The 23,465-nt window shown below is 38.8% G+C and overlaps 1 protein-coding gene across 5 annotated transcripts in view; it reads left to right on the top strand.

Annotated features, from left to right (window-relative positions):
- The window catches only part of LOC128696858 (serine protease 27), a 120,650-nt gene that overhangs the window by 80,437 nt on the left and 16,748 nt on the right, over positions 1-23,465 (top strand). For 3 of the 5 annotated variants that reach the window (XM_053788280.2, XM_053788283.2, XM_053788281.2), the window contains exons 2-5: positions 2,980-3,108; positions 10,188-10,298; positions 11,617-11,748; positions 20,621-20,698. In XM_053788280.2, coding sequence (XP_053644255.1) covers positions 2,997-3,108; positions 10,188-10,298; positions 11,617-11,748; positions 20,621-20,698 — 433 coding nt within the window. In that variant the 5' untranslated portion in view covers positions 2,980-2,996. The remainder of the gene's footprint in view (positions 1-2,979; positions 3,109-10,187; positions 10,299-11,616; positions 11,749-20,620; positions 20,699-23,465) is intronic. The other 2 variants (XM_053788282.2, XM_053788284.2) reach the window with 1 other exon arrangement.

A 23,465-nucleotide genomic window follows, 5' to 3' on the forward strand; every position in this document is an offset into this window, starting at 1 on the left:
ATTTTCCGGCATATAAGGCGCACAGCAGACGTATCATAATGGTAAATAAGTAATATTTAAGGGTTAATTAAACTCTTACTTTACGCTAATGCCTAACACAAAGCCTACCCTTGACCTTGACCTTGAGCATATAAGGCGTAGGCTGATTTTCTAAGACTTTTCATGGGAAAAATGGCGCACCTTGTATGCCGGAAAATACGGTACGTGACGTGGTTGGAAGACTGCAGCTGAGTGACTGACAGACTGGACCTCCTGAAGAGTGTTGAGGGTAATTTGAGTTTCCTCTCCCGGTTCTTGTTTCTAATTTTGAGAAATTCCTCAGGATCGGTCGCAGACCGGGCCGCGGGGGCGTTGACCCCCCGAAACCCTCACCAGGTATACTCCAGGGCCGTTATGACCCTTATGATTACAATAATAATCTCAGGGTCGTAGTGGCCAGACTCAGCAGTTATCGATCTATTTGTGGGTGAGATTATGTTTAATATGGGTTTAGAGACTGTGATCGAAATTGGTGGCTGGAAATTTTCTGTGGTTAAACGAGTCAAGGTGAGCAAATCTCAGCCTAAATAAATTGAAAAACACTTTGAACTTTCATTTTATTAAAATAGAAATCACTGTATATATTTTTTTCCCTCGTATTTGTCATCATTAACTGAGTGGACGGGAAAGTTACCATACTTAGAGAACAAAAAGGCACAGTACCGTCATTGGTACAAAATGCAAATAATCCGAACATAGGCGAGTGAGACTGGCCACGTTTCGGTCCGACTTGGACTAGATAATGGTCCAAGTCGGACCGAAGCGTCATCAGTTTCGTTCTCACATGTGTGGGTTATTTTTTGTAGTGGACATTTATATTTTTAATATTTTCTGGAGCTAGCTGACCACTATTACAAGTGTCAGGTAGTTTTCTGAGGTATCAGGACGCTCTTATCCTTTTTCCTGACGAATAAAACACCACCGCCACCTCATTGTACCAGTTATTATAAAGAAGCATTAAACCGTATGGGCTTTGCATCGTCCGGGGGAATGGGAGAAAATGAGGCCTGAAGAGCAATTCTGGCTCCTTTCGCCAGTAGCAAAACTTCTCCTTCGGTAAACGTTTTGAACGTGTATGTATCGTGTTCTTCTCCGGCATAAAAGCGCAACCCCTTGATCAACATTGATGCTTTACCTGCCAGTGTTGCAAGCTGTGTTGCAAGCGAGTCTTTAACGTAGGATAACTTGATTTGGATTATTAACCCAGGAGGGTTAATAACCTTGAAAACCCCAGAATAACTCTGGAAAATAAAGCAGTGTAATCCTTATTTTTCCACTATAGTTCTTTATTAATACTTTGGGATGTGACCCACAGTAGTTGACTAAAACCCAGTGCTTTTCTTACTGCTAGGGAAAACATGGGCAGAATAAGTAGGTTTATTAAGGTATACACAAATATAGCTATATAGATTATCCTACATAGCAGCAAATGTGTAGAGAACCTAGGATAACTCCCCCAAAAAAGTCAATGACTTATTTCCCTACTTCTCCTCTCCGCCTAGTAATCGAACCCGGGTTCATTTAGTTGAGCTCCCTACAGTAGCGCAGTCCACTGTCCACCGTGACAGGCTAGCATCAAAGTTGCGCCAGAGGTTGATGCTCGCATAACAACACACCTCTTGTGGTGTGGCACCCCCCGTGAAGAAAACCACAGTGATGAATTAAAAACGACCTCGAGATGACGAGGTCTTTCCTTATTTAAGACCGGACGACACACGTACAGAAGAAGGGAGCCCCAACCACACACCTCCGCGAGAGAGAGATTAGTCGCACCTCAGACCACTGGCCTCCTCTACAACTGGCAGTTCTTGATGAATACTGAGTTCTACGAGTCTGGGCCTGGAGCAGAATGCATGGACATGTTAATCGCTTTTTCAAAGTCCATTGGTGTTGTTTATGTCAGAAATTTTGGAAATATTGACAAGGTTTTGAGTCTCGTCCAAAAAAAAAAAAATAGTTCCGATTGTCGACCTTCAGTCTGAGTAACAGCTAACTTAAATAGTCATATCGAGACATCAGTATTTCACTCATTTCTTTGTTGTCATCAGTGTAAGTCCCATCTTGTTAGAACAAGAGCCCAATACTGGATATGGTTTTTGCCTTGGATTTGGTATTTGAGAAGAAATATTTTTAAATTTTTTCTATTTCATTAATTGTTTTTATCTCCTGTCTCTCCTGGATCCTGTATGATTCTTTTAAATTGAATTAAATAGTTTATGTTGCACTTCAGATAGTCTAGCCCCATCGAAAAGCTATGTGACTCTTCGCTTTTTCCTGTAGATGGAACGTCTCTCTCTTCTAGTTTACATCCTCTCTTTTTTCCTTGAAAAATGTACCTTGAACGTACTTCAAGTGCCACAGAGTTTATCCCTTCTTGACGCTGGTTTGGATCCATGTTAAAGATGCCTTCCCAGTTGATATAGTTGAATTTGGTGACAGCAACCTCATAACTGTTTGTATTTTGTTGGTCGGTACTCCTGGCCATACAAGTCTGAACTCCAGTCAGGTTGTGATCTGAATTTACTGTCATCGATACTGTTACATTTCACGCCAGGTCATCATTATTTGTGAAAATAAGGCCTTGTTGGCTCCACTATTTGATGGCTTAAAGCAAATTTAATACCGAGATTCAACAGCTCATTTGTATAAGTGAGTTTATTTAGGTATATGCAAACAGTTACATAGATTATCATACATAAATGTGTAGAGAACCTATGACCATTGGGGTCCATTGAATACCTTACTATTATACTATAAATGATATATATTAGGAATAATGTAAAATGAGTGATTTATATTTACATGTGTTAGCTAAAAAAAATAAAAACATTCTCCTCCATTTGTCTCCTAGAATTGTCTCCGCTATAACATTATTTCTTATAATTTTCACTGAGATAATTGTCTTCTTCGGATAGTAAGTGAATACTTGTCTTGTTCCAGGTTAATGTTGTGACGTCATGATTGCAGGAAGATGGGGGGGAGTGGGGGTATACCCCAGACAGCTCCCCCTCCTTCTCTTCCTCTTCCTCCTCTTCTTCCTCTTCTCCGTCCTTCCTGTCGCAGCCCAGCGTAAGTATTCATATATGAATACTCCTTACACGTTAATCACAATTGTTTTTATCAGGGGAAAGCGCTCAACCCACATGGGTCACACGTCGCTTGGGGAACGGGGAGTAATCAGGAATGGTACAGGTTCTTGGATCAAGAGCCCTTCACCGGCATCAAGGCACATCCAGGAAGGAATTTCTCTCCTCACTGACCTTGGCTGTTGCACTTCGGGTTAAAATCAAAATCAGACTTAAAATCTATATTTTCCCTAGTAGTTAAAATTGTAAATTGTATTTCTAAAACACTCAAACATTTGCCTTTATCTAAGAGAATACACACCGACAGGTGTATGGCTTTCAGTATACATACCGACAGGTGTATGACTTTCAGTATGCACACCGACAGGTGTATGACTTTCAGTATGCACACCGACAGGTGTATGACTTTCAGTATGCACACCGACAGGTGTATGACTTTCAGTATGCACACCGACAGGTGTATGACTTTCAGTATGCACACCGACAGGTGTATGACTTTCAGTATGCACACCGACAGGTGTATGACTTTCAGTATACACACTGACAGGTATATGACTTTCAGTATACACACTGACAGGTGTATGACTTTCAGTATACACACTGACAGGTGTATGACTTTCAGTATACACACCGACAGGTGTATGACTTTCAGTATACACACTGACAGGTGTATGACTTTCATTGTACACACTGACAGGTGTGTGGAAAATACTGTATACATTTTCCGGAAATACGGTAATTTATAGGTAAAAGATGCCCTATATTGTATTTTTAAAAGAAGTATGTTATCGAAAAAAAGAAGACACTCGCCATCTTGGTTTTGAATTTTGTACAAACGTTGGTGTAATGGGAAGAATTTTTCGTGCTCTAGAGGTTAAAATTGCGTTGACACCTCTCAAATAGCAGGCGAAATTGGTGGATGTGCATTCCTGCATAACTTGAGATATCAGACGACTGGACAAGACAGCTCCAGGAACCTCAGATAAGCTCTCTAGATTTGTGTGTAATTCTGGCCAGCATTATTTTCATAGATTTAGTTAGTGAGGTTTCTGAGTATGATGCACATTAATCTCCAGTCAAATTGGTGAGTGATATTAAGATATATTTTCCTTCTGTTATGTAATTGTGTATATATATAACCATTTATTATTTTTAATATACAGTCCACAAATTTATATATTTACCAGTATTCCTGGTGTATGTATATTTCATTTAATTAATAGGTCTAGAGCAACTTGTGGTTATGACAGTGGTAGGTATCGAAGGGGGACATTTTTTGCGACCTAGGTGTCCCAAATTCCTACTTGTCTATGTAACATTGATAAATAATAATTATCTTTGTTATCATTTACTGTTATGTACATAATTAGTTACATTCAGCTAAATGCAATTTTCCACATTTAATTTGCCCGTTGGTCCTTCTTGAACCGGAGGTAATTAGTGAAGTCATTAATTAGTTAATTAATAATTATATGTGAAATAACAGAAGGAGGTGGATGTTAAGTTCACAAATTTACTTAATGTGTAGTGGATTATAATTATTACAATATTAATTTTGATAAGTCAAGTCTGGCTAAGTTTATATTAATTTGTATAATATTAATTTGATAATGCAATTCTGGCCAAGATTTATATCAGTGTATGTGTAATTGATAAGGCAAGTGTTCTTAATTATATTAATGTGTATAATATTAATTTTGCTATGCCAAATTCTGGCAAGGATTTATATTAATTTGTATAATGATTTTGATAAGCCAAGGCTGGCTAAAGGTTTGTATTAATGTACATTTAAAATTTATATATAAATTTCTTACATGTGTAATTGCTAAGCTCAAGTGTAGCTAACATTATTAATGTATTTAAAATTTATATTACAATTTTTTACATGTAATTGCTAAGCTCAAGTATCTAGAATTTATTTAAAGGTAAGTTGTACTATTTACCTTTATAAAGTGCATAATTTAGTACATAATCAGTGTTATTAAGTTGAATTTAATACATTGCATCATGGCTGAAAATGAGGAAATTAATGTAGAAGACAAACATATGGAATATAGAGCAAAGAAAGCATCACTACAGGCTAGGAAAGTTATGTAACCAAGGCATATAATAAGTGCTTGGAATTAATGAATCAAGAAACTGTGAATACTGATGATTTAAAATTGTATTTAGATGCTTTAGGTAATAGATATGATTCATACAAATTATATTACAACAAATATGAAGGAGATTTGTTAGTAAACTGTGTAGATGAGACTGTGGGTTTACAAGAGGCTGACCGGGATTGTACCCGCTTCTTAAGGCCTGAGAATCCTAGTGACCCACTTAGCCCTCCGAAAACCTTTCGCTTTAGGAGCGTATTATTTGGTGCTACATCCAGTCCGTTTCTACTTCAAGCGATGATAAATGCACACCTTAAACGTATGGGAAGTCCATTGAGTAAAGTAATGAGCAAACAATTTTATGTGGACAATTTCCTGAGTGTGACATCAACTGAAGAGGAACTGTTAATGACTTATGGAGAGGCTAATAAAATAATGCAAAGTGCAAATATGCCTCTGAGGAAATGGAATAGTAATTCGTCCAAATTAAAGGACAAAATAAGTAAAGATTACCCTGGAGATGAAGTGCCAAAATGTAGTAATGTATTGGGTTTAACTTGGGATACTGAGAGAGATTTGTTAATGCTAAAACCTAATAATTACAGTATGCCCAATAAATTAACTAAGAGAGTTTTGCTTGCTGAAGTTTCCAAATGTTTTGATCCACTAGGTTTAGTGTCACCCCTTACTATAAGAGGGAAATTATTAATTCAGGAAGCATGGAAACTTAAATGTGCTTGGGATGAAATTCTACCTGAGGAATTCATTAACAGGTGGGATGAATTAATTGGTGATTGTTGTGATAGAAACACAGGCCTTATCTCTAGGCTTTATTGAACATAGAATCTTCATAGTACTTCTGCAACAACAAAATATAATGACTAGTACATCTAATAATGGTTTCTACAGGGATGGTGATGTCTTGCATATGTCAAGAGAAAAGTTATAACTACAGGCCACATATTTAAACTCACCATGTAATCTGCATCGCTGATAAATGGATAAAGTAGGAGAGAATCACACACCATGTGTTGGTGCCCATGACACACACCAAACTGTTGTTGTTGTTAAGGGCCCCTAGAGGTGGTGCAGTATTATCCTGCTGCTGCTCCCCACAGGACCAGTATCACTACAGTGATTATGAGAAAATTCCAATGTTGGAGTTCCCACGCCAGGTGGCCAATCCAAATGGGAAAAATGTACTCCACATTTTTTGTGATGCTTCAAAATTGGCATATGGAGCAGTTGCTTACCTTCAATGTAATAGTGTTATTTCTCTTGTTATGTCTAAAGCTAAAGTGTCTCCAATTAAATCACGTACCTTGCCTCAGTTGGAATTAACAGCCATTTATGTAGGTGTCAAATTAGCTAATTATATAAGAAATAAGTTGCAGGAGATAAATATTAGTGACACTGTAATTTGGTCTGATAATGAGGTATCCTTACAATGGATTCGTAATGGAAACAGTAAAATTGTGTACGTACAAAACAGAGTCGCTGAAATTAATCAGATGCAAGAGAAGTATAATAGTTTGGGTCAGCATATGTTAACATTTAATCATATTCCTGGTGAGGAGAATCCAGCTGATTTCTTGTCTCAAGGTTTACCTTATGCTAAATTTGTAAATGCTGTATCATGGTTTAAAGGACCGAGTTGGTTGGTAAATAAAGCTAATTGGCCTGTACAAAAGGAGTATATTGCTCCTGTTGAAATTACTGTGACCACCGCTCCAATAGTTTGTCCTCCCTTAGCCATTGATATGAATAGGTATTCTTCTTTACCCAAACTAATCAATGTAACTAAGTTGGTGTTTAAATTTCTAAAGATGAATATTTCATATAAGTTTTCACATCCTCTTGAATACTGGATAAAGAGGGTATAAGAAGAAATCTATGGAAATGAGATTAAATTGATGATGGAAAGAAAAATTGTGAAAGGTTCCATAATAGAGAAATTGGGGCTGTATTTAGAGAACAATGTAATTAGGTGCAGAGGTAGGTTACAAAATGCTGAATTGGGTGATTATGTTAAACACCCTATCTTACTGCCCAAAACTCATCATCTAACAAATTTAATTGTTCTAAATGCCCATAAAAATGTAATGCATGGTGGGGTACAAGATACCTTAAATCGTATTAGGGAAACTTTCTGGATTCCACAAGGATGGCAAAGTGTAAAAAGGGTGATTAAATCTTGTGTAATATGTCGCCATGTGGATGCCAGATCCTATATGTACCCAGGTCCTCCACCATTGTCAAATGAGCAATTTGAGTCGTTTAGCAAATAGAAAATACTGTATACATTTTCCGGAAATACGGTAATTTATAGGTAAATAGATGCCCTATATTGTATTTTTAAAAGAAGTATGTTATCGAAAAAAAGAAGACACTCACCATCTTGGTTTTGAATTTTGTACAAACGTTGGTGTAATGGGAAGAATTTTTCGTGCTCTAGAGGTTAAAATTGCGTTGACACCTCTCAAATAGGAGGCAAAATTGGTGGATGTGCATTCCTGCATAACTTGAGATATCAGACGACTGGACAAGACAGCTCCAGGAACCTCAGATAAGCTCTCTAGATTTGTGTGTAATTCTGGCCAGCATTATTTTCATAGATTTAGTTAGAGTGAGGTTTTCTGAGTATGATGCACATTAATCTCCAGTCAAATTGGTGAGTGATATTAAGATATATTTTCCTTCTGTTATGTAATTGTGTATATATATAACCATTTATTATTTTTAATATACAGTCCACAAATTTATATATTTACCAGTATTCCTGGTGAATGTATATTTCATTTAATTAATAGGTCTAGAGCAACTTGTGGTTATGACAGTGGTAGGTATCGAAGGGGGACATTTTTTGCGACCTAGGTGTCCCAAATTCCTACTTGTCTATGTAACATTGGTAAATAATAATTATCTTTGTTATCATTTACTGTTATGTACATAATTAGTTACATTCAGATAAATGCAATTTTCCACAAGGTGTATGACTTTCAGTATACAGAACATCCACACTTACTACTGTGCAACCTACACTTATAGAACCTTAAATTCCAATATAAACCCTGACCTAAAACACTTTCTTGATAGTTGTGACAGGACCCACAGGCATAACACCAGACACAAACATCTATGACATTGCCCGTGTCCGGCTAAACCTATACCAAAAATTCAATGTACATAAAAGGACCTAAAATCTGGAACACCCTACCTGATAACTCTAGAACTGCAGACACAACCATCACTTCCAAAACTTCCTTTAGGAAACATCTCCCTTACACACCCCACCATCAGCTATCAAATCAAATCAAAGTTTATTCTCTATAAGGATTACAATGCGGGGTTTACAGATTTTGGTTATTGTGTGGTTTACATGTAATAAAATGCTAATTACAGAGGGAGGCCACTAGAACACCTAGCAAGGCTAGGCATTTCGGGCAAACTTAGATTAATTCTTAACCCTAAATTATTACAAATTGTGGAGTAAGTTGACTAACTACTAAGTGACTAAATACTAAGTGACTAAATACTAGTTTGTGAGTTTAACAATGTGAATGCTTTTGTTTTGGCACAATACATAGTTTCTATATTGGAGTATCACAGGCAAACTTATGACTAGTTAGGAATCATTATTTTAAGATTAAGATCCGTATTTCTGTGTTTATGGTCAAATGGGTGAGTGAGTGCAAGTGTTAACCACCAGGTGGTATTCGTGTAATTAGTTGACAGGGCATATCAGGGAGATAAGATGTTTTCTGATGGTAGTTTTGAAGGTGATGAATGTGTCTGCAGTTTTAGAATTTTCAGGTAGGGTGTTCCAGATTTTAGGGCCTTTGACATACATTGAATTTTTGTAAAGGTTTAGTCGGACACGGGGAATGTCATAGAGATGTTTGTGTCTGGTGTTGTGCCTGTGGGTTCTGTCACAACTATCAAGAAAGCGTTTTAGGTCAAGGTTAATATTGGAATTTAAGGTCCTGTAGATGTAGATTGCACAGTAGTAAGTGTGGATGTACTGAACAGGGAGTAAGTTTAGATCTATGAAGAGTGGGGGGGGGTGTTGCCAGGGATGGGATTTAGTGATTATTCTTACTGCGGCTTTTTGTTGGGTTATTATTGGCTTTAGGTGTGTTGCTGCAGTTGATCCCTAAGCACAGATAGCATAGGTGAGGTATGGATATACAAGTGAATGGTATAGTGTGAGAAGGGCAGTTTGTGACACGTAGTATCGTAACTTGGAGAGGATCCCAACTGTTTTGGATACTTTTTTTAATATGTGTTGGATATGGGTGCTGAAATTTAGGTTGTTGTCGAGGTATAGGCCTAGGAATTTGCCCTCATTATGTCTGGCAATTAGTGTTGTCGATCTTAATGTTAAGTTGCGCAACACCTGCTCTGCTACCAAACACAATATAGTAGGTTTTGCCAGTGTTAAGTGTAAGTTTATTGGCTGTCATCCAAGTTGATATTTTGAGCAGCTCCTCATTAACAATGGTGTTGAGGGTGGCTAGATTAGGGTGAGAGATGACAAAAGTCGTGTCGTCAGCAAAGAGAATGGGGTACATGAAAACCACCTATTCTCTTGTATCATACACACACAAAAAAAAACCTAGACCTACTCTCTATCTTTGATTCCCCACAATTAACACTTACTCACCCAACTGACTGTAAACAAAGAAATGCATAATAAAACTATTACCTAATGAATCTTAAACTAGTCATAAGTTTGCCTGTGATACTCCAATATAGGAGCTTTAATAGAAACTATGTATCGTACAAAGACAAAACCATTCACATTGCTAAATTTAAGAACTGTAATGCAGTTCCCTAGCCTTAATATCAATGTGCTCCATAATCTGTACCAATATAGTTTGAATTAATCTTATTCTTCCCGAAATGCCTAGTCTTCTCTTTGTGTCTTTATAATACACTTAATCTACCAATGTGTTTTCAGAGGCAGACGAGGGGCGTTACTTCCGCAATATGTTCACTTTACCTGACCAGTGTGTCCACAATGGTATCCAGGCTTCTTGCACCTTCATCCTCTCCTGCCTCTTCCGTGGAGGTCAGTCCAAAATGAGATAATAATATATTTTATTTCAGCAGGATGCAGATGTACCAAAGAGAATGAATGAATGACCCCAATGGAAATGAGTCACTCTGGCTGACTTTTTTGGGCTATCCTAGGTTCCTGGAGTTTACCTGGAGAGAGTTCCGGGGGTCAACGCCCCCGCGGCCCGGTCTGTGACCAGGCCTCCTGGTGGATCAGAGCCTGATCAACCAGGCTGTTGCTGCTGGCTGCACGCAAACCAACGTACGAGCCATAGCCCGGCTGATCAGGAACTGACTTTAGGTGCTTGTCCAGTGCCAGCTTGAAGACTGCCAGGGGTCTGCTGGTAATTCCTCTTATGTATGCTGGGAGGCAGTTGAACAGTCTCGGGCCCCTGACACTTATTGTATGGTCTCTTAACGTGCTAGTGACACCCCTGCTTTTCATTGGAGGGATGGTGCATCGTCTGCCAAGTCTTTTGCTTTCGTAGTGAGTGATTTTCGTGTGCAAGTTCGGTACTAGTCCCTCTAGGATTTTCCAGGTGTATATAATCATGTATCTCTCCCTCCTGCGTTCCAGGGAATACAGGTTTAGGAAGCTCAAGCGCTCCCAGTAACTGAGGTGTTTTATCTCCGTTATGCGCGCCGTGAAAGTTCTTTACATATATGCTGCTATGTATGATAATCTATGTAACTGTATTTGTGTATACCTGAATAAACTTACATGCCGAAAACTCCTGTATATGCAGAGCATTTAAGTTAATTTGTTTAATATTAATCTGTATTACTAACCACATATCCATCCTTGGTGGACGGTAGTCCAAAGATTGAAAGAGATACATAATGGGTCCAGGAACTAGACACTAATGTCTTGATTGGTATGCAAATTACATTGATAATGAGGTGGAGAATTGGAGGTACTCGGGTGTGGTCCGAGGAAGGAGAGGGGTAGCTCCACTATGGGGGTATATATGGCCTAGGGAACAGGTGATATTCAGGTTCAGTCCAAGGAAGGGGAGACTATTGGTTCAGTTCCTTGGATGAAGAGCCTGACAAGTATTAAGGCACATACCTCCCTTGCGAGATATATCCCTCTTTTAGAAGGAATATACAGAGAGACATCTCTCAGTATATATACAGAGATAGACGTATATACACTGACATACATATCTCTTTGCATATACAGATACACATCTCTTAGTATAAATAGTTTGATAGATATTTTTGTATCTACACTGAAAGATATACACACCAAATGTATACAGACTGAGACATACATATACACATCTCAATGTATATACTCCTGTTATGAAGATGAGCATTGTATATTGCAGATACTCCAGTGAACAAATGTGGTGGAGGCTTCATATATACCTGCTGCATACCCACCATAGCTACTGTCAGATCTGACGCTGTCAGACACATCAATTTGTTCAACAGAGAACCTCCCACTTTCAACAACCCACGTGAGTATTTAACATTACTTTCTAAATGTAATTCAACATTAAGCATTACTTTCTTACTGTAATTCATCATTCATCATTACTTTTTTACTGTTATTCAACATAACTTTCTTACCGTTATTCAATATTCATCATTTACTTTCTTACATTATTCAACATTCAACATTACTTTTCCAACGTAATTCAACATTTTGTGGTGCATGTGAAAATTATTACATTCATGGAAGGGGTGAGCACTAAACACATAGAGGTCACAGTGCTGTGTTTACTGTATTAACAGAGTGGTTGCTGCATTCATGGGTCATACAGTGGCTGGGGTATGGAAGTTAGTTTAGTTTAATATGTTTATTATGCACCACATACCCATCCTGTGGGCGGTAGTCAAAAGATTACAGAGGTACATAATTGGTCCAGGGACTGGACTCCAAAGTTTTGATAGCTGAGCAAGTTACAGAGGTAATGAACTCACAATTTACAAAGGTAATGAACTCCAGGTAGGTCTGGTCACAATCATGACAAGTTACAAAAGTATTTACAGATTACAGAGGTACGTAATGGGTCCAGGGACTGGGCCCCCAAAGTTTTGATAGCTGAACTAGGTACAAAGGTAATGAGCTCACAAGTTACAAAGGTAATGAATTCTGTAAGAATGGTTACTTACGTTTATACATGGCTACAATCATGAACAAATTATAGAGTAATGAGCAATTCACACTTCCACACCCGGTCACAACTGTAATGAGTTATTGGTGCAAATATTGATTGCTGAGTCACACACACACCACACACACACACACACACACACACACACACACACACACACACACACACACACACACACACACACACACACACACACACACACACACATAGATAGAGCTCATGGGGCAGGGAGAGAGAGGACCTAGTAGCAATCAGCGAAGAGGCGGGGCCAGGTGCTGTGACTCGACCCCTGCAACCACAAATAGGTGAGTACACACACACACACACACACACACACACACACACACACACACACACACACACTTTAGTTTAATATCTTTATTATGCACCCCATACCCATCCTGTGGGCGGTAGTCAAAAGATTACAAAGGTACATAATGGGTCCAGTGACTGGACCCCAAAGTTATGATAGCTGAACTAGTTACAAAGGTAATGAACTCCAGGTAGATATGGTCACAATCATGGCAAGTTACAGAGGTAATGAATCAGCTTCACTCCTATACATGGTTACAGTCATGAGCAAATTACAAAGTAATGAACCACTGATACGTCCACACCTGGTCACAATTGTAATGAGTTATAAATACAAATATTAAGTGAATCATACACCCACACTGGCGCGCGCGCGCACATACACACACACGAGGGCGCACGCACGGACATGTGCACACGAGCGTACAAATATATGCATACACACAAGGACGCACACCCACACACACACACACACCAACACCCACACACACACCCTCACACACACCCACACACACACCCACACACACCCTCACACACACACACGCACACGTACACCCACACACAAAGTGCAAGGAGGCAGAGGAAAGTTTTGTTCCCAAGGGAAACAGAAATAATAGGAAGACCAAGACGAGTCCTTGGTTTACCCGAAGGTGTAGGGAGGCAAAAGCTAAGTGCAACAGAGAATGGAAAAGGTACAGGAGGCATAGGACCCAGGAAAACAAGGAGATTAGTAGAAGAGCCAGAAACGAGTATGCGCAGATAAGGAGGGAGGCCCAGAGACAGTATGAAAACGACATAGCATCGAAAGTCAAATCTGACCCGAAACTGCTGTATAGCCACATTAGGAAGAAGACAACAGTCAAGGACCAGGTGATAAGGCTGAGGAAAGAAGGTGGGGAACTCACAAGAAACGATCAAGAGGTATGTGAGGAGCTCAACACGAGATTTAAGGAAGTATTTACAGTAGAGACAGGAAGGACTCTGGGGGGACAGACCAGATGGGGACACCAACAAGGAATACACCAACAAGTGTTGGACGACATACATACAGATGAGGAGGAGGTGAAGAAACTGCTAAGGGACATCGATACCTCAAAGGCAATGGGACCGGACAACATCTCTCCATGGGTCCTTAGAGAGGGAGCAGATATGTTGTGCGTACCACTTACCACAATCTTCAACACATCCCTGGAAACTGGGCAACTACCTGAGGTATGGAAGACAGCAAATGTAGTTCCCATTTTCAAAAAAGGAGACAGAAAAGAGGCACTAAACTATAGACCTGTGTCATTGACGTGTATAGTATGCAAAATTATGGAGAAGATTATCAGGAGGAGAGTGGTGGAGCACCTGGAACGGAACAGGAGTATAAATGCCAACCAGCACGGATTCACGGAAGGCAAATCCTGTGTCACAAACCTTCTGGAGTTTTATGATAAAATAACAGAAGTAAGACAAGAGAGAGAGGGGTGGGTTGATTGCATCTTCTTGGACTGCAAGAAGGCCTTTGACACAGTTCCTCACAAGAGATTAGTGCAGAAGCTAGAGCATCAGGCGCATATAACAGGAAGGGCACTGCAATGGATCAGAGAATACCTGACAGGGAGGCAACAACGAGTCATGGTACGTAATGATGTATCACAGTGGGCACCTGTGACGAGCGGGGTCCCACAGGGGTCGGTCCTAGGACCAGTGCTATTTTTGGTATATGTGAACGACATGACGGAAGGGTTAGACTCAGAAGTGTCCCTGTTTGCAGATGATGTGAAGTTAATGAGGAGAATTAAATCTGATGAGGACCAGGCAGGACTTCAAAGAGACCTGGACAGACTGGACACCTGGTCCAGCAAATGGCTTCTCGAATTTAATCCTGCCAAATGCAAAGTCATGAAGATAGGGGAAGGGCACAGAAGACCACAGACAGAGTATAGGCTAGGTGGCCAAAGACTGCAAACCTCACTCAAGGAGAAAGATCTTGGGGTGAGTATAACACCGAGCATGTCTCCGGAAGCACACATCAATCAGATAACTGCTGCAGCATATGGGCGCCTGGCAAACCTGAGAACAGCATTCCGACACCTTAGTAAGGAATCATTCAAGACACTGTACACCGTGTATGTCAGGCCCATACTGGAGTATGCAGCACCTGTTTGGAACCCGCACTTGATAAAGCACGTCAAGAAACTAGAGAAAGTACAAAGGTTTGCAACAAGGTTAGTTCCAGAGCTAAGGGGAATGTCCTATGAAGAAAGATTAAGGGAAATCGGCCTGACGACACTGGAGGACAGGAGGGTCAGGGGAGACATGATAACGACATATAAAATACTGCGTGGAATAGACAAGGTGGACAAGGACAGGATGTTCCAGGGAGGGGACACAGAAACAAGAGGCCACAATTGGAAGTTGAAGACACAAATGAGTCAGAGAGATAGTAGGAAGTATTTCTTCAGTCATAGAGTTGTAAGGCAGTGGAATAGCCTAGAAAATGACGTAGTGGAGGCAGGAACCATACACAGTTTTAAGACGAGGTTTGATAAAGCTCATGGAGCGGGGAGAGAGAGGGTCTAGTAGCAACCGGTGAAGAGGCGGGGCCAGGAGCTAGGACTCGACCCCTGCAACCACAAATAGGTGAGTACACACACACCCACACACGCACACACACACCCACACACCCACATACGCACGCACACCACACACACACACCACACACACACACACACACACACACACACACACACACACACACACACACACACACAGGCGGGGGCCAGGAGCTGTGACTCGACCCCTGCAACCACAAATAGGTGAGTACACACACACACACACACACACACACACACACACACACACATGGTAATGCATTATTTACAGCTAGCAAAGTCAGGGTATTTCTCCAGAATGGTCTGCAATATACCACTGTGGATAAAATACTTTGCCATTTCTTGAACATTTCTGAGTGAGTTAACCATACCCCCGGCCGGGATTGAACCCGCGGTCATAGTCTCAAAACTCCAGCCCGTCGCGTTAGCCACTAGACCAGCTAGCCACAATAAGATTCATCCAACTAGGTATATTTCTACACCATAGGAAGGTTAGTAGAAATATACCTAGTTGGATGAATCTTATTGTGGCTAGCTGGTCTAGTGGCTAACGCGACGGGCTGGAGTTTTGAGACTCTATGACCGCGGGTTCAATCCCGGCCGGGGGTATGGTTTGTTTGCAATCGTGTCATTACGATTTCTTGAGTCGTTCTGAGTGAGTTGTTGGTATGGAAGGTAATCAGGTTTCATCCAGGGAATTCAAATTCAAAGTTCAAATTCAAAGTTTATTCTCTATAAAGATTACAATGTTGAATTTACAGAATTCGGTTATTGTGTGGTTTACATGTAGTTAAATAATGATTACAGAGTGTACCACTAGAACGCCTAGCATGGCTAGGCATTTCGGGCAGACTTAGTTTAATTCTTTATTTTAAAATATTACAAATTATGAGGTATAGGCAAGGTATAGGCCTAGGAATTTGCCCTCATTATGTCTGGTAAGATAAGAGATAAGATAAGATTTCGTTCGGATTTTTAACCCCGGAGGGTTAGCCACCCAGGATAACCCAAGAAAGTCAGTGCGTCATCGAGGACTGTCTAACTTATTTCCATTGGGGTCCTTAATCTTGTCCCCCAGGATGCGACCCACACCAGTCGACTAACACCCAGGTACCTATTTGCTGCTAGGTGAACAGGACAATAGGTGTAAGGAAACGTGTCGAAATGTTTCCACCCGCCGGGAATCGAACCCGGGCCCTCCGTGTGTGAAGCGGGAGCTTTAGCAGAGCATCTCCTGCTCTGCTACCAAACATAATGTAGTAGGTTTTGTCAGTGTTAAGCGTAAGTTTATTGGCTGTCATCCAAGTCGATATTTTGATCAGTTCCTCATTAACAATGGTGTTGAGGGTGGCAAGATTAGGGTGAGAGATGACATAAGTCGTGTCGTCAGCTAAGAGAATGGGGTTCAGGTGTCGAGATACGTTTGGAAGATCATTGATGTATATGAGGAAGAGCAGGGGACCAAGGACACTTCCCTGCGGAACTCCAGTATCAAGTGGCTGTGTTGTTGATGCTGTGTCTTTAATGGTGACATACTGATACCTATTAGTAAGGTAAGATTTGAAATATGCAAGCGCATGGCCTCTTATACCATAATGGTCAAGTTTGTGGAGTAGGATGCTGTGGTCTACTGTGTCAAAAGCTTTTCTTAGGTCAATAAAAATTCCTAGTGGATATTCCTTATTTTCCAATGCTGTGTAAAGCAGATCTAGCATTTTTATGATTGCATCATTAGTGCTTTTATTTTTCCTGAATCCAAATTGGCAGGGGTTGAGTATGTTTTGTGTTGTTATAAATGAATATAGTCTCCTGTGCACGAGTTTCTCAAAGATTTTGGATAACAATGGTAAGTTTGATATTGGCCTATAGTTGTTTAAGTCTGTATGGTCACCACCTTTATGTATTGGTGTAACCCTTGCCGTCTTGAGTAGTTTCGGGAAGGTGCTAGTTTCTAGTGACTTGTTAAAAAGTAATGAGATAGCATGCAAAAGGACATGGGCCGCTCGCTTGTACAGTAATGGTGGGACATTAGACAGATTTCCTGAGTTGTTTTTAAGTGACTTTATAATCTCGGTGACTTCCGAGGGCTCAGTTGGTGCAAGATAGAAGGAATTTGGGAAATTCCCATCTAGGTAGTCCCCGGCATGGGCATTGGTATGTGGGATTTTATTGGCGAGATTAGACCCTATGGTTGAGAAGAAGTCGTTTATCTTGTTAGCTGTGTCAGTGGGATGCAGTGGTGTTTCATTAGGTTTAGTTAGGACAATATTCTTGGTTTTTTCAGTTTGTGGGTCCCTAGAATCTGAGTGTTTTCCAGGTCTTTTTTATATCTCCTCTAGTGTCTGTGAATCTACTGGAGTAATATAGTTGTTTGGCTTTCTTTATTACTTTGGTGAGAACTGATGAATAGGAGAGTAGCCCTTATTCCCTGAATCAAGAGCCCTTCACTACCACTGAAGTACCTTTTCTTGAAGGGTATTACTGCAACATTTTTTAAATGCTATGTACTTATAGATTTTTTGTGGTACAATATAACTCTGTTATAGGGAAGGAAGTGGGTGTCCATTTATATATCCATTGTATCAAAATGCCCAGGACAGCAGACTTGGTCCACTGTATAAACACATGCTACCATTAATGGGCAAAATCTCAATAGAACATGGGTGACCCCCTTGGCCTGGCTGGCAAAGCTCTCACTTCACACACGGAGGGCCCGGGTTCAATTCCCGGCAGGGTAGAAACATTTTGACGTGTTTCCTTACACCTGTTGTCCTGTTCGCCTAGCTGCAAGTAGGTACCTGGTGTTAGTCGACTGGTGTGGGTCACATCCTGGGGGACAAGATTGAGGATCCTAATGGAAATAAGGCAGTCCTCAATGATGCATTGCCTTTCTTGGGTTCTCCTGGTTGGCTAACCCTGCAGGGTTAAAAATCCGAATGAAATATCTCTCTCACTCTCACTCTTAGTCAGTTGCATCAAACATTTGTCCATCCAAGTATTTTGTCCTTTATATCTGAAATCATTACATAGGGGTCTGTTTTCTTGAGGTTTTAATATATTTAAATATGGTATTATGCTGTATAGTGTATGTTATGTATTAATTATCAATTTTTAAGCTAATAAAATTAAATAATTTATGAGCTGCTAACTATATTTTGTTAAACCACTGGTAAACATTAAAAATATCTAAATTTTTATATTCTGTCAGTCAAATTTCCATGATCTTAAGTTTATACATTTTTCTTTCAATTTTTTTCAGATCATAGTATTCCATTTAAGTTTATTCAGTATTTTCAATTAATGAATGTAAATTATTAGTTCAGTGTTCATGAATCCAAACAATATATAGTAAACTTTATATAGTTTATTAATTGTGCTCTTTGTTGTTGCTTTTTCAGGTACTGTATATGTCTGACTCATCAAAACCAATTTCTGATTGTTATACATTTGGTGTATATTTTTTTATTACATTAACCAAAAGTTCTTCTGACATCTGTCTCGGTCTTCCATTATCTATCACTTTACAATGAATCTTTACACTCCTGACAACAGTGTGGTGGCTGTATTGAACGTAACACTCGACATAACACTTGCTAACATATATTTATGTAAGGAGCATAAGACTCTAAATATTGTTTGTTATCACTAATAACACAATGGTGACATGGTCAAGAAACTGAACAGTAATGGGCTGATTCAGTTATAATTTTCAGAATTGTAATTACACTTTGTAACCTTTGCAAAGAAATAAAATCTTTATTCTTTTATTCTTTAAAATAATTTATAAACTTCCTTGACTAATATAGCTATGCTGTACAAACATATTTTTGTGTTGTGAATATACACTATTTAATGTTACTTATTATAGTGTAAAAAGCAAGAACTCTGTTTTAATCTTATTAATGAAGCTTAAAATTTTCAGGCTTCCATTAAATCACTGGCTATGAGTAGAAAAATTATTTGATTACATGTATACTAACACTGTTGTAAGCTCATATTTCTGCATATACTGTATGTATACTAATTATATTATAACCCAATTATAAATGTATATGATTAGATTATTTTATGTCTCACATTCAGCACTGCTTCAGCACTAACAACAAAACAAGCTTTTGAACAACCATAGCAAGAGAGTGAGTAAATGTATTTGCTCCCCTTCATGACACCTCAGCTTATTATACTTCCTCTCCCACCCTTGTCTGCATTTGGTGATGTTGCTCTCCGAATCTTCAGTACTGATGCTCGCCTTTCTCTTTCCTTTATCACCCTCCTCCATCTCAGTCAACTGGGAAACAACCTCCCTGGGCATATTAAACCAGATATGATTTCAGTAATCGTCATGTCATCAGCATGATGTGCACTTGTCATGGATTATATTAATGCAGATGCACACTTGTCAACTGATTGTATAAGTAATGACAGGATTTCACATCAGCCATGCATGGGAATAATTCTGTCTTTGGATCACTTATTTCCTAACTTCCTGAAGATTTCCAAGTTAAATGTCTTTGTTATTGTATAATTATTAAGCGTTGTTATTTTTACTGTAAATCTGAATAGAGAAAAAGGTACTGAAGTGACATGCCAAAGGTTGTGAACCTTTCTTATCTATCACAATTAAAACATTAATCAAAATCATTATTAACAAATGCTGTATTTGTATCTGTAATTATTGGAAACTAGAATTCTTATAAAGTGTTTAATTTACTGACCTTAGTAATTTAGAAACACCACACACAGTACTTCCTTGGCAATTATAATTCTTCAGTGCTTGACACAGACTTCAGGAAAATACAAGAATAAACTGTTAAGGCAAACAACAGTAAATTCAAGTCTTGAAGAGTCAGTTTCATGTTAATGTTTGCTAATGTACCGTGTACTGTAATATTTACAAGGATTTTGATGGAGAGAATTTGTGTATAAGGTTATTCTTTGACCCACAAAATTTGATACTTTATTGAAAATTTTAAGCACACTGTATAAAAAAGGAATTACATTAACCTCTCGGTGTATATACTGACAGCCATACACCTCTCGGTGTATGTAGAAAAGAGGAATATTTAAGGGAAATTATCTTATGTTTTCCTGACAGGTTCAAATGAAAGTAACAAACTCTGTAAAATGACTCAATATCACTTGAATTTACTATTTGATTAAATAACTTACGACTCAGATCTGCTTCAGACGAGCTATAGCTCCATATGACGGACAAGCTGTGACACTGGTATCCTGCTGTAACCTGTCGTATGTAGCTAGAATAGCAGACTGACTGTATCTTGTTGTACCTATGTTTACAGTTGGTCGACAGCGATTGCCACTTCGTCGTCCAAGACCTTATTTTCCCCCACGATTTTGGGGCCCTAATCGACTCCCAGGTAAATTATCCTTCCTACTTGCTGTCCCTTTCCTCCCAAGCACACTGAATAGGATATTTACTGGTGTTTTTTGACCTCGTTAAACCTATTATGACTTCTTTTACGCATTACTGCCACACTGTGTTCCGATTATTTCCAGACTCGCTCGTACAGCAGTTTTATTATGCTAGTTCTTTTTACTGCTCACATTTGTTTTTCTCCAAGTATTTATTGTTATTTGAGTTTTATTTCCTCAATTTGTTAAATTTCTTATATCTGAGCTCTTTTTACCAGAGTTAGTTTTGATTTCCTACACATGTCTTCGCAGGAGAATCTCTGATTTCCGTATAAATTCTTTTTATTTATAATTGTATTCTGTGGGAAATGTAGGTTTTTGTGATCTTTTCCTTGATGCCATAATTTTTAAATTTTTAATCCTTAAACAAACAAAGCGGTAGTGCCCTTGGCTCACATCTGGACACAGATTCAATCCTGGCACATGGAGAATGTTGGGCATGTTTCATTACACCTGTTGCCCCTGTTCACCAAGCAGTAGGCAGGTACCTGGGTGTTAGGTGACTGTTATGGGTCATTTACTGGGGAAAAAAGATCAAAAGACCCCATTGGGAATGAAGCCACACTGATTGATCTTCTCGAGTTATCTTAGGTTACTAACCCTGTGGGTTAATAATCTGAAAAAACTTATTATGCCATTAAATCTATCTTTTGAATACAGTATTCTCTTGCTAATATTTTTACTGTTATATACATTAGGTGTTATGTTTAAAGTCTTATCAACTGCTAGGATCATTAGCTCTGGTGCAGTCTACAAGCCTCTGATTTCTTGTTAGAGAAGTTTTGGATGCCATGCAGTGAATATACAATAACTATTGCATCTATTACAGTACAGTTGTACTTGTATTACTGCTGCCACTTTTGACAAATCCACCATTGCTGTTAGCTAACTACATGAATAAAACGAATGTTTTACAGTGATACTATTACTTTCACTACTAAATCAACAACCACTAATGCATATACAATTTTAAAGACTTTAAAGTATGTAATGTGAACTCCATTTTAACTTTTTATTTAAAATATAAATACCATAAGCCTAAATTATTTTTTAGCTCGAGTAATATTTTACAAATGTTCCTACATCTGCTAGTGGCTATCATTTTCACTGATTTCCATTTTGGCTTCTTTGAAAGTCTGCCTCTTTTCACAAAAAGCAGTTCAGTGCAGAAAATGCACTTATTTAAAAATTCTTTCTTGTTTTCTAAAAGAATCACAACTGTGTATTTCCTCTGTATCTCATTCTGTTTATTGTGATGTTGCATGTTGCACCTTCCTACTCAGTAATTGTGGCAAGGGTTTTTTTTAGTAATGCATCCATTTTTAGACTTCTAACATTACATAATTGAAAATAACATGTGGCTTGACAAAGACTATATACTTTGTTTTATTCATTCTCACCACAATTAAATATTGGGATTACTGTTTGTAGTAGAGGCAGATAACTGTAAATGACACTAATATACAAATATACGACAACCTAAATAATATGCTCAATAAAGAACTAGGGTAAACTAAACTTCAATATATTTTGGCTGAGTGCCTCTCAATGTCATCATCTGCATTCAAGAAGGGAGGATTAATGTAGACAAGACTGGACATGAGCATATGTTAATATAGCATTCAGTTGATAAATAAGACACATGAGCAACACCTAGCTGTCTTCAGTGAAAAAACATTTCACCTGAGCAGTAGATTTTTTTTCAATCTGATTAAGTTCAGAGGCATGAGTTGGAAGTAATAGTGATGAAACAGGCCTTTAGTGCCTTAGCTTTGATAGGTCTAATAAAGAGGCCTAGGTTTACGAAGGCTTAGGAACTGAACACGTTAAAATTATGTCTCCACTAAGCAAGCTGACAACCACTGCTGCTCTGCTACTATCACTACTTCATTGCTCCACTATTTTACTTTCATTTCATGCCTCTATTAGACTCAAAAGCCTACTGTGCAGTGAGACATTTCTCCAGTAAAGATGCCCTCATCACCATGCTCTTTCCTAAGTTCACTCTTAATTTCCTTCTTTTACATACCCTCCCCAAATTCATTTACCAACCTTTGCAACTTGTTGGTATTATATGCTGTTGATGTTATAACATTCAGTGATTCACCCATAGGGCTACAGTGGACACTGCTTTCTTCACCTGTTACAGAGGGTATCTTTACCTATTACAGTGGGCACTGGGCATCTTTTCTTTCACCTGTTATAGGGCATCATTTCCTTCACCTATTACAGGGTATCCTCTGCTTCTGTTACAAGGGAGTACCTTCTCCTGTACTTCCTAAATGCTCTCTGCACACGGCTAACAATTCAAAAATCTACATACAATAGATTCTCGAATAATGCATGGGTTATGTTCCTGAAGATCAGCACAGATTAGTGTTAATTGAAGAGCATATGGGAAAAACAGAATTGTTTCTGAGACCTCCAGTGGTTTATACCATATGATGTATTGAGCTGATACAGCTGTTGCAGTTCAATACATCATAAACTGTGGTGGCCTTAGACATCCCAAACAAAAATGAATTTGTAATGGCTACCCCACACTCTAAATCATACCTTCACTGCACAACTTTCTCCTTTAACTTCATATATTATCAATCATCATATTCAAAAGTTGTAGAAATACAGCTACTGTTAAAGGCATGAGAATGTATAATTAATGTAATTATAGATTACTAATCCTGCACTGCCTCCTGACATATCTAGAACCTC

The sequence above is a fragment of the Cherax quadricarinatus genome, chromosome 52, assembly GCF_038502225.1.
Source record: "Cherax quadricarinatus isolate ZL_2023a chromosome 52, ASM3850222v1, whole genome shotgun sequence".
In the NCBI taxonomy this organism is placed as follows: domain Eukaryota; kingdom Metazoa; phylum Arthropoda; class Malacostraca; order Decapoda; family Parastacidae; genus Cherax; species Cherax quadricarinatus.